At 51.3% G+C, this 12003-nt stretch overlaps 2 protein-coding genes across 3 annotated transcripts in view; one reads left to right on the top strand and one right to left on the bottom strand.

Annotated features, from left to right (window-relative positions):
- The window catches only part of LYPD1 (LY6/PLAUR domain containing 1), a 44534-nt gene extending 43881 nt beyond the window's left edge, over positions 1–653 (top strand). Inside the window, exon 3 of the mRNA XM_041739594.1 lies at positions 239–653. Coding sequence (XP_041595528.1) covers positions 239–474 — 236 coding nt within the window. The 3' untranslated portion in view covers positions 475–653. The remainder of the gene's footprint in view (positions 1–238) is intronic.
- Positions 654–656: 3 nt separating this feature from the next.
- The window catches only part of GPR39 (G protein-coupled receptor 39), a 197560-nt gene continuing 186213 nt past the window's right edge, over positions 657–12003 (bottom strand). Inside the window, exon 2 of one of the 2 annotated variants that reach the window (XM_041739591.1) lies at positions 657–1303. In XM_041739591.1, the coding sequence (XP_041595525.1) occupies positions 657–1303 (647 nt within the window). The remainder of the gene's footprint in view (positions 1304–12003) is intronic. The other variant, XM_041739592.1, reaches the window with a different exon arrangement.

Below are 12003 nucleotides of genomic sequence, written 5' to 3'. Positions count from 1 at the left end.
AATTTTAAGTGCACTTTGATTTTAATAGCTCTTTGCTGATGCTGAAATAGCTTTTTGGAACAACAACAAGGAAGGGAGCTGTAGGATGAAGAAGTCCTCTTACTTACATAGTTTGGGGGGGGGGGGGTGAGCGCTCAATGAAACCACCCAAAGCGACTTCCTGGGCTGTGGGAGGAGTAAAGATGAGCTGTCATTTAAGAAACAGCAGCTAACCCAGGTCCTTGGGTTTGTGTTGCAGGGATCATGTACCGCAAGTCGTGTGCATCATCAGCAGCCTGCCTCATCGCCTCTGCCGGGTACCAATCCTTCTGCTCCCCTGGGAAACTGAACTCAGTGTGCATCAGCTGCTGCAACACCCCTCTTTGCAACGGGCCCCGGCCCAAGAAACGGAGCAGTTCGGCCTTGGCTCTTCGGCCGGGGCTCCCCACCACCATCCTGCTCCTCCAGTTAGCCCTCCTCTGGGCTCACTGCTGAAGGTGAAGGAGACCCCCGCGCCTCCTGCATCGTGCTTGGGGCCCTCGCTCCCCTGCTTCTCCTGGGTGTCCTTTGATTCTGGGGTGGGAGGGGAGTAGGATCACCATCTTCCGTTCCTTTGCCAGTGAAAGAGCTCCGTGTGAAACATTTTTGTAAGCCCTGAATAAATTCGGTCTGAATTTTCAGTGTGTACTTAAAGGAAGGGGTGAGCAAGAGCCTGGACCCCCAAGTCTGTCCCCAGAGTCCAGGTCATCAGCCCTTAGAAGGCACTGAGGGGGGCATCCAGTTGCTTCCAAGACCCCTGCCCCTCCCAGGCACAGTGTGTTGTCACCCCCGTGGCAGGCTAACGTCGCTTGGGTGGGGGTGGGGGTGCCACGTAGGCCTCCAGGCCTGTCGCATCCTGGACATTCACACCTCTTGCTCCTGCAAACCGTTGTGGGGCTTGGGCTCGGGCTCGCTCTGGAAAGTAGCCAAGCGCACCTGGGGGGTCCCCACCGGGGACCCGGGCGGGGGCGCGGCACGAGGAGGGGGCGGCGCCCCGAGGGCGCGGGTTCGGGGCCGCGCAGGTGCGCGCGGTGCCGGGCGGGCGGCAGCACCAGGCGGCAGCGCAGCACCTGGCTGAAGGCCGTGCGGAACTGCTGCGAGGACACGTTGTACAGCAGCGGGTTGACGACGGAGCTCAGGTAGAAGAAGGTGTCGGAGACCGGGAGGAGCAGCATGTAGGCGCGGAAGTAGGGCCTCGTCCAGTCGTGCTTGGGCTGCGCCGCGGCCATGATCCTGCGCACCTGGTTGGGCAGCCAGCAGACGGCCAGGGTCACCACGATCAGCCCTGCGGGGCGACAGGGACGGGAGGGATGAGGCCGGGCGGGGCGACGGGGACGGGGAGGGATGAGGCCGGGAGGGATGAGGCCGGGCGGGGCGAGAGGGACGGGGAGGGATGAGGCCGGGCGGGGCGACAGGGACGGGGAGGGATGAGGCCCGGCGGGGCGACAGGGACGGGGAGGGATGAGGCCCGGCGGGGCGACAGGGACGGGGAGGGATGAGGCCGGGCGGGACGACAGGGACGGGGAGGGATGAGGCCGGGCGGGGCGAGAGGGACGGGGAGGGATGAGGCCTGGCGGGGCGAGAGGGACGGGGAGGGATGAGGCCGGGCGGGGCGAGAGGGACGGGGAGGGATGAGGCCTGGCGGGGCGACAGGGACGGGAGGGATGAGGCCGGGCGGGGCGACAGGGACGGGGAGGGATGAGGCCCGGCGGGGCGACAGGGACGGGGAGGGATGAGGCCCGGCGGGGCGAGAGGGACGGGGAGGGATGAGGCCCGGCGGGGCGACGGGGACGGGGAGGGATGAGGCCCGGGCGGGGCGACAGGGACGGGGAGGGATGAGGCCGGGCGGGGCGACAGGGACGGGGAGGGATGAGGCCCGGGCGGGGCGACAGGGACGGGGAGGGATGAGGCCCGGCGGGGCGACAGGGACCGGGAGGGATGAGGCCCGGCGGGGCGACAGGGACGGGGAGGGATGAGGCCCGGCGGGGCGACAGGGACGGGGAGGGATGAGGCCCGGCGGGGCGACGGGGACGGGGAGGGATGAGGCCCGGGGCGGGGCGACAGGGACGGGGAGGATGAGGCCCGGCGGGGCGACAGGGACGGGGAGGGATGAGGCCCGGGCGGGGGCGACAGGGACGGGGAGGGATGAGGCCCGGCGGGGCGACAGGGACGGGGAGGGATGAGGCCCGGCGGGGCGACAGGGACGGGGAGGGATGAGGCCCTGCGGGGGCGACAGGGACGGGGAGGGATGAGGCCGGGCGGGGCGACAGGGACGGGGAGGGATGAGGCCGGGCGGGGCGACAGGGACGGGGAGGGATGAGGCCCGGCGGGGCGACAGGGACCGGGGAGGGATGAGGCCGGGCGGGGCGACAGGGACGGGGAGGGATGAGGCCGGGCGGGGCGACAGGGACGGGGAGGGATGAGGCCCGGCGGGGCGACAGGGACGGGGAGGGATGAGGCCCGGGCGGGGCGACAGGGACGGGGAGGGATGAGGCCCGGCGGGGCGACAGGGACGGGGAGGGATGAGGCCGGGCGGGGCGACAGGGACGGGGAGGGATGAGGCCCGGCAGGGCGGGGCGCCGGCGGAGGGGCCTGGGCTCAAGGGCGGGGGCACCCGGTTAAGGACCCACGAAGGCTTTAGACACTTGTACCTGTTGCTGGCTCTTACTTTTTTTCCCTTTTATATTTTTTTAAAATTTTTTATTGGTGTTCAATTTGCCGACATATGGAATAACACCCAGTGCTCATCCCATCACGTGCCCCCCTCAGTGCCCCACACCAGTCACCCCAACCCTCCTCCCCTTCCTTGTTCCTTTCCCAGGGTTAGGAGTCTCCTGTTCTGTCTCCCTTTCTGATAGCTCTTACTTTAAAACATGTTTTCCTTGCTGGGTATCCAGGAAGCTTACTAGGCAGGCCAGCCACCCAGTTCTGCCTTTTTTTCAGGAAATCGACCTAGACTCTATGGAAGATCAGGTGGGACGATACCTGTATCTTCAGACCACGTCCACATGTCCACATGAACACCCAGCGGTATTTTCAGGATGAGCGGAAACGGTGTCCCTGCTAAGGAAGCAGGGTAGCCAGGGACACTGGTCGCGCTTTCCATTTCAAGTGACACAAAATCAGGGAAAGCCCGGCACTGAGAATGTTGTTCGGTGTGCACACCTGTCATTCTAATGCTTCTATCTCCAACAGGACTTCTGTTCATTTTCAGATTTTTCTTTTTTTTTTTTTTAAGTTATATCATCTTGTCCACCCTCATGGGGGGAGGAGGTGAGAGACAATTATCCTCAAATGATGGAAAATAGCAAATTTCAAGTTCAGCCAGTAGCTAGCCTTTGCAGCACAGAGTTAACAGCAGCCTCCAAAAGGATTAGGCCCTGGAAGACCACCACTTAGTGACCCATATGCAGGTCAAGAGTTGCCTGAATGAATGGACATGTCTGCATGCCCACATACTTGCATGTCAACCTACATGCTCATCTGTTTCTGTGACCTCTGACAGAGAAAAGGAGAATTTATCTACAGCAACCGGAAAAAAAAAAAAACAAAAAAAAAAACAGAACCAAGTCACCACGTCCCAAAAGAGGAAGATCAAGAATCTATGCAGGAATCAACAGATCGTGTGCTCTCTTCACCCTGAGCCAAGACACCAGAATTTAAGTTCCTGTGTGGAGAGCTGAGATCTTAAAAGCTGTGTTTTGAATTTTTAGAAATGCTTCCTCCTGCTCCTAAATTTGATTATCATAGTAAGAAGATTTGTTCACATTTCAAACGTTTGTATTTTCTAGGAAACCACAGGGAAGCAGTGGTTGGCAATAATCCCTTTCTGCCTCTGATCCATGGTACATACCTCATTAATAAATGCTCCAGGAAACCAGCACATTTGCACATCCAGGGTCGGCCCTCCCACACACACTCACCTGAGCAAGCCTTACCTGGGTATCTGAGTAGCCTTAGGTATATTCTCTGCACTGAAATAAATGACCCAGCTCCCTCAACAAATCCTCCACAAATCCCAGCTGTCAGCAATGGTGGCCTGGAAACTCCCCTCCCCTGATCATTTCTTGCCAAACCTCAGCCCAAGCTTAAAACTCAAACCAATTTGCTTATTTCTTTCCTTTGAGTCGCTTCCCTGAGAACACTCAGTAAATCTAAAAATAAAAATCGAGCAAAGTAACATCGATCTGATGAAAAGGCAAAAAAAAAAAAAAAAAAAAGTCCCCTTAAGTAAAGAGTATAGTCTGAATCACCTCCAGTTACAGCTGCTGAGTGGAAACAAAAATCAGCATTTTCCTGTATTAAAAAAAAAATACTTGCATAGGAAATTGGGAGCCTTCCTCCCCCCGCTTTGAGAAGCACGGATGCTTCCAGCCATGTGTGCTGTTCGAAGTAATTGGTAAGTGATTCCTCCTCGTGTTTTATCAGAGATGGTCCTGACTCAAAGGTTCGTGTCGTTAACTGAAAAAGCGTCTGCCTAGGGAAGCTACGTGTCTCCACTGAGGCTTCCGTTCTCTGCCGCTACCTTTCACACGAGCACAACCACCTCCATCTGCAGACTTAGTTCCCAGGATATGGAAATCGAGCACAGGGTTTCAGATGTGTGCTGACCTGCTCTGTGGGAAGCTTCAGGAGGCAAGAATCTAGCAAGGCGACAAGAACCCACTTGTACTGACTCGGGTTGAACCCAGGACAGCTTTTCAAGCCCATGGGGGAAAAGGCAGTGAGATAAAGGGCTGGGGTTGTGGGGCGAGTTATGAAGTCCTTGTGCTTCCATCCTGGCTTTGGCCCCGTTCTACTGAGCTCCTGTCTGCATGACCCTTCTTGTTACCTTCACCCCCTTTGCTGGTATCTGTTGTCCTTGACTGACCTTCCCATCAAAAGAAGTTTAGTAAAAAGCAAGACCGAGTATGTCAGGCATGAGGCAAGGGATGGGAGCAGTTGAAGAGTTGTGGCCTGACTTTGCAGTCTTAGCCAGGAGAAAATTTTTGTTCTGCAATCCAAGTGAGCTGAGGCCAGTAAGCTGGGGGAGCCTTATTCTGAACAAGTTGCTGAAGATAGAGACTGGACCCAAGATTCTCCAATGATAAGGAAAGGGGGAATCTCAGCTTTGTGGGTGTACGGTAGCAAGGCAGGATCACAAATACAGACCCGGAGAACAAGAGCAGAGTTAGAAATACACAGGGATGAAAAACTGGGCATCAGAGGGGCGCCTGGGTGGCTCAGTCGGTTAAGCACCTGCCTCTGGCCCAGGTCATGATCTCAGGGTCCCGGGATGAGCCTGGGTCAGCTCCCTGCTTCTCTCTCCCTCTCCCCCTCCCCCTGCTCATGCTTTCTTTAAAAAAGAATCATTTTAAAAAATATTAGGCATCAGAAAAGTCTTTACATATAACCAAGAATAATGTAAAGTTCCGAGTTTTCCCTATGTCAGGCTCTGTGCTAAGCCCTCCACGCTTTTTTTTTTTTTTTTCCTGTGCATTTGTCACTTCTGACAATACCCTGGTGAGACCAATTCTGTGACTATCTTCATTTTACAGAGGAGGAAGTTGAGGCTCAGGTCAGTTGCCCACATCCTGCAACTGGGACATGTGCTTGCCAAGACTCCAACATCCTTTATACACTTATTATCTTTCCTGAGAGACCCATTATTGCTTCTCATGTTCTTCTATTTGAAAAAGACAGGAAATGGATATAGAGCAGCCCTGACCACTAGAAGTATAAGCTACCTAGGTGGGTTTAAACTTAATATTTTGAATAGTCACATTCAAAAAGCAGAAAAACAAGGTGTCAAGCTGAATGTTTCTTATGTGCAGCTCCCCAAATATTATTTCACGTGCAATGTCAACATGCAAACTAAAATTGAGAGCTTTAACATTCTCCACCACCCCCCCCCCAATACTTTGAAGACCCAGTGTGGTTTTTATTCTTACAATACATTTCAACTAGGACCAGCCACACATGGCTGCATCGATAGTACAAGTTAAAGCACCTGTCCCCACAAGACGACTCCTTAATGTCCCCCCTTCCCAGCCACATACCCAGTGTATGATCCCTGTCAAACCAAGGGCTCCCTCATCCCACCTGTGTTCTTCCTAAGATTCTGATGCAGCCGACTGGATCCCGATCCCATTTCTGAGTAGGCATTCTCAGCCTAGGGTAGAGTGGGTTTAGCCAGTCTTTTCATCAAAAGCCTCTGTATGAGGGGACTGCCAGGTATCTATAGTCTAAATCGTCCTCAGAGCACAAAATGATATTGTGCACTTCTCTTTCTAAATCCTGCCTAGTCCTTTTGGAATAACAGATTGTACTAAATACCCTGCAGGGTTGTTGGAATATACTTCTCCCATAGCAACTAGAGTTTGGGAAAAATGGCTGGTGTCTTTCCTCCTGCACTTTGAAAGATAATTTTGTTCTAGGAAAATGGAGCATTAGGCCTACCGGCGCCCACCCCTGGCACATGTGAAGTGTGCATCCGTGGTCAGCCTCTGGTGGGAAGCCTCTGGTAACCGAACCAGCCCCCTTTTGAAATTTGTCATTTTACGATGACAGGTGATTGCTGACTTTCACATTTTGGGGGGGGGGGTGGCGAGGAAAGTGCATTATTTTAGATGACATTGAGAGTAACTACCATGTCCCAAGGTAAACTTTTTATTGAGCTGTTTGCAACTAGTTCAGCTCGAGTCCTAGCTACTCTAGTTGAGACAAAGCTTTAAAATCTTATTCGTGCCTTAATAGAGTATATTAAAGATTTGAAAATTTATGTTTCGCTGCAATCAGCTTGGACTTACATTTGGAAAAATCTATAATGCTTTGGTCTGTATGGTATAATGTGTAGCCCACAGTTAAATAACTTTACGGTGAACTTGAATGAAGATCAGTGAACTGAACCCAGTCGTGTTAAGAAGGTAAACTATTTTAACTGCATTATTGATAGAGCTGTATTATATTCCAGACAGCCTTGCACTCTGGGTTAAGAAACACCTTCATAGCTTATCTGTTCTTCCACATAAAGTACTTCCATTTTTCCTCCTTGATCACTACACTAAAATGACAGGCACCGTTAGACGAGGACACAGATTTATTCTTGGCAGTGTAATGTTGTTTAAAAAACAGAACTAATACCGATGTCCAACAACATCTCATCCTAAAGCCTGACATTTCAACAGCATTTGAGTCAGCCTGCCTGGTGCAATCTGTGGAAGAGGTGAAGCTATGCCACCTGGGACATGGCCATATTTGTTCATCTAACTCTGGGCTCTCTCTTCTCCCCTCTAGCCTTTCAAGTGAAGGTAGCTCTTCGTGTGCTCCCCAGAATTCATCTTAGCATCATCCGAGATTGGGAGAGCAGATTGGAGACCAGGCATAGAACCCTTTTGTCTTCCAAATGATGAAAGTGAGGTTAAGTCATTCCCCCAAGATCTCCAAGGGCAGGGAGATCTTGCCTTACTGCTCTGAATATGGAATTCCACCCTGAATTGGCAAACAAGCCTATCATTCCAGTCCAATGGAGTTTTCTTTGCCCCAGTTTTAGGCTCAAATTGTGTCTATCCACAGCATGGAATGCAATGTGAGGCAGGTCAGTCTCAAATCCCAGCTGAAGTCATTCTCCGGATTCAGTTTTAGAACCGGGCTCTCCAAACACAGGCACAACGACAAAGCCCTGAGACACATACTTTCCCTCCAAAGAAAGGTGAGATGTAGCCAAGGGGAGCTGAAGCAATGTTTGGAAAGCAAGATAGGAGTCCAGGTCATGACCTGGTGACCAAGCCAGCAAGGACCCATCTACCCATCAGTCTGTTCATCTTTCTTAGGTACTTGCTAGAAAAGAATACTTAGTCTCTTATTAAGCCAAAAAGGTCTGAATAATCCAACTTTCTCCAGCAGAGGTAATTTGTGATTTAAAGGAATCCCAAAGATTTGCTTTTCCACCTGGCCTTGGGAGTCCCATTGTACTGAATCATTGAAGCCCTGGGAGCACAGAGGGGGTTATGGAGAATCATTTAGGTTTTCTGTGCTTAAAATAGCTTTTCTATCCTCTTTCTGCCAGCAGAGTCAAGGTCTCTCTAACCTGACCACAGTGAGGAGGCGTTAGATATCTCCCCTTCTGCGCCCCTTGCCCTCAATTTCAGTCCTCTGGACTTGACTCACTCAACAACCACCTCCCTGATTGGCTGAAGCCATTGACACACCCTGTCCTAGGCACTAACAATAAAAAGCTGAGGAGGATGAGGCAGCTACAGCCGGGTAGTTTGCAAAGGGCCATGAGAGCCATCTGGCCACAGTTTTATGGTAGCAAAGAGCTGGTTGACCTTCCCCATGGGGGGCGAACACTCAGAAAATTAAAGAGGAGTGAGAGTTGCCTGGAAAAGGGCACCCAGGCAAAGACAGAGCACGAGCAGGGGATAGAGGAAACCACTGCCAGCCTCAGTACGGCTGGGGCCAGAACCAGAATGAAGAGGTGGGTGGAGACAGTGGGAAATGAGGCCCATTAGAGAACACTCCATCAGGTTTTGTGGACAATAAATTAACCAGCATATAGTAGGATAAAGAATAGCTGCTTGTCAAGTGACATTTAAATAGCAATTGTCAGTGGAAAGTAAGCATATGGTTAGTTGAATGAAAAGCCAGGAAAAGACAAATACATCCAATAAAAGGTTTTAGCACTTTCTCGATTTATTCCTTTGTGTTTGCCAATCTGCTTCTGCCAGCCAGTTGAGACACTGATCTCTCTGACTTTACTGCATCCAACGAGCCCAAATCAACACCAACCTTGGTTTAGTCTCTCATCACTGAGACAGTGGTTCTCAAAGCAGCGTTCCTGGAACAGCAGTATCGAAACCTCTGATGCTTACTCAAATTTGAGAACTAGTCTAAGACAAACACAAGTTGAGGGAGAGCCTGGATCACCGGGTATTTGTGGCCCTATCACTGCCACGTTGGTCACATTTTGAAGCATCCCATTTTCCCGAGTGTCTGCAGACTGAGTTGACAGGAACTGAGAACCCCTCCCTCATTCCTGAGTATTGCCTTTGCCTTCTCTCTCCTCCCCTCCATCTCTTCCCAAGGTCACCATAAACAGGCCCTATAGAGCCCTTGCTTACGCTGCCCACACACTCCTCCTTCCCCTCTCCATGGCTTTCCTTGATGCCTTTGAGAAAATGACTACAGCAGCAGCAGGCAAGTTCCTAACAGCTAACAGGTGGCTTCCTGGAAGGGTGGTTGCCACACACTGCTACGTTATCCAAAGGAAAGCAGAAAGGTTTTGGAAGGGATGCAGACAGGATGTGAGGGGCCTGGGTGTTGGCTGAGCACTGGACATACACCCTCTGAGATCCTGCTCCACCTCCCGTGTTCTCTGACCCTGCCAGGGCGTGCCTGGATACCTTGCGGTCACTTTTCCAGTGGCCCGTGGACTTAGTGACTTTTGTTTGAACCCATCTGCCTTCTTTCCCTCTTTCCTGTTCAGAAATGTTGTTTAGGGGAAGACAGAAGAGCAGCTGGAATTTGTTTTCAGAGCAGGGCACAGGCCACAACTTTAAAATGATGTAAAGGCCACACATGGCCGCTTCTGTCCATGGAGACAGATAGTTGGATGTCCTATCTTTGCCCCAGCTATTTGATGGAGCCTAGGAAAGGACTCTGTCCCCAGTGTGGCTCCATCCACCATGTTGAGGCCAGAGACCCAGATTCCAAAATGGCCTGCAATTTGCTAGGCATTACATCCATCTCATTCTGCTCTACAAGCTCCAGGACAAGAAGACAAGCTATAAATCGCTACAATTGCAAATATATAATTCTAAAACAAGCCCTCCTGTCTGGGAGCTGTAGGACAGCCACATGTACTCAAAGTGAGCAGCATATAGGGTCAGCATTATGGTTTAGTGTCTCTGTTCCTTTATGAATGCATGCTAAATGATCAACTGGAATCCACTGAATAAATATTTTTCTATGTGATCTCAACTGTATGCAGCTGTGTGGCTTTCTATGCAAATAGTCTATTTGGAATCCACTAATAGGTCCCCGTGTGTGGTGTGGCTATAAAAGCCCAAAGCTGTTCCTCAGCAAGAAATGCTTCTTCCTGGGAACACCCAGCACAGGAGTGGGTGGTGATAATGAGGGCCATGATGTGCTCTAAGTCTGCTAGGGGAAGCTGCAGACTGTGGGATGGCCAGGCCCCCCTCTGGTGGATCAACTCATCCCAGCCCCCCAGCCAGCCATGCCATTTACAAACACTCATCAGTTTTTATGGCTGAAAGCCTGCAGTTTTTAATGGAATTTAGTTTCCTGCAACTGGTAGAGAATCAAAGCTTTAAACACTAGCACTGAAAGAAAAACAGAAGATCTGAGTCTACTGGTAAACCAGGAGAATCCCCAGAGATTTAGGATGAGGACCCCAAAATTTACACAGCCCACAAATCCAAACACAGGGCCTCCCAGTCTGGTGGTGTCTGCACTGGCCATAAGCTCCTCTCAGAACCCAGTGAAACCACGCAAACCTTAGGTAATGCCGTACTCAGCCAAGTGCTCAGCAGAGGCAACATGGGCATTCTGGGAGCGTGTAGACAAGCAAATGTACCTGCAGATCACCTGGTCCTGCCTCTCTCTTTCCAAGATCACTGCTTGCCCCTCCTCAGTCCTGCAAGATAGAGTCTCTGGGGAAACTGGTGCTGAGTATGACTGAGGCAGGCTAGGCCCAGGTGGGGTGAGCAGGCCCTCTGTCCTCCCCAGACTCCAAGACCCTGCACATGCCCAGATCCAGACCAAATCTTTCTCTTCCTCTGCTCTTCCTTCTCTTCTGTCCCTTCCTCTCTCCTCCTCCCCCTGACTTCCCATGCATTGTCCAGCTCTTAATCTACAAGTGTCTGCTGTCAATGCCTCCAGGAAGCCTTCCTAGCTCCACAAAGCTAAATCAAGTTTTCTACTACAAGTTCACTGCCACCTTTTACTCCTGTCCCTGTCATCATAACACTGCAGCATCAACTAGACCATAAACTCCATGGAAGCAAGATGTTTTATATTCACCACTGTATCCTTGGCACAGAACAGAAAACCCTCCCCACTGTAAAGATTTGTGGGAGGTAGGGAGAGTGCTGGTGGTTCCAGGTAAGGGCTGAGCAAGAGGGCATTTAAAACTTGAATTCATCTAATTCATCTAATGTATTGAATTCATCTAATGTATATAGAATCATCTAATTCATCTAATGTATATTAAATGCATTTGAATTCATCTAATGTATATAGAATCAATATGAAGCTAGCTGCCCTGTCCAGAGGGTCCACACTAACCCTCCTGACATGGAGCCTAGAGCCTGCATGATTTTCACCCCCCATCCTGAGGAGAAGGGAAGGAGACAGTGGGAATTGCAAGAAGGAATCACCTTTTCATTCAAGCAAGACAAGAACCCCTGAGCCCAAGAAAGAGGCCTAGACAGGGACTGAGAAGTCTTGATTCTGACAAGTGCCTTCAGAGGTCTGCAGTTTTAGTGTCCCAAGCCCTTTGCTACTCGCCAATCCTTAGCTTATCTGCACTAAAAATATGTTATCCGGTTTCTCTCCAAGATGGCCTGACGGATATAAGCAGAGTACAGTGAGGGTCAGCAGGTAAGACAGGATATAGAAGAGCCACATTCACCAGAGAGACAAGTTGGAGGACGTTCATTTGTCCCCAAATCATGTGATAAATCATGGCCTCCATGAAGATGCCACAGTCTTTGTTAGAGAGGCTGCAGGCCAAAACTCAAAGCTTAAGGTTTGAGGTCAGCAGCCAAAGTGGTAACTCAGAGATGAAGAGAAAGCACCTAGAAGAGCATTTGGTAAAGGTGGTGGAAGACTATTTCTATGTTACCTGCCCTGTGTCCCCAGGAAAAATGCAATCCTGCAATTATAACCTTCAATTTCCATCTGGGCACAATTTGGCCTTAGAGGCAGAGGATGCGGGGAGAAAACAAGGGAGGCCAGATTATGCCCCTCGCTGCTCTGTGCCCA

This window comes from Vulpes lagopus, chromosome 24 (genome assembly GCF_018345385.1).
Source record: "Vulpes lagopus strain Blue_001 chromosome 24, ASM1834538v1, whole genome shotgun sequence".
Classification (NCBI taxonomy): Eukaryota; Metazoa; Chordata; class Mammalia; order Carnivora; family Canidae; genus Vulpes; species Vulpes lagopus.
Note: the sequence above shows the minus strand (reverse complement) of the source record. Positions and strands in the feature narration are given on the sequence as shown.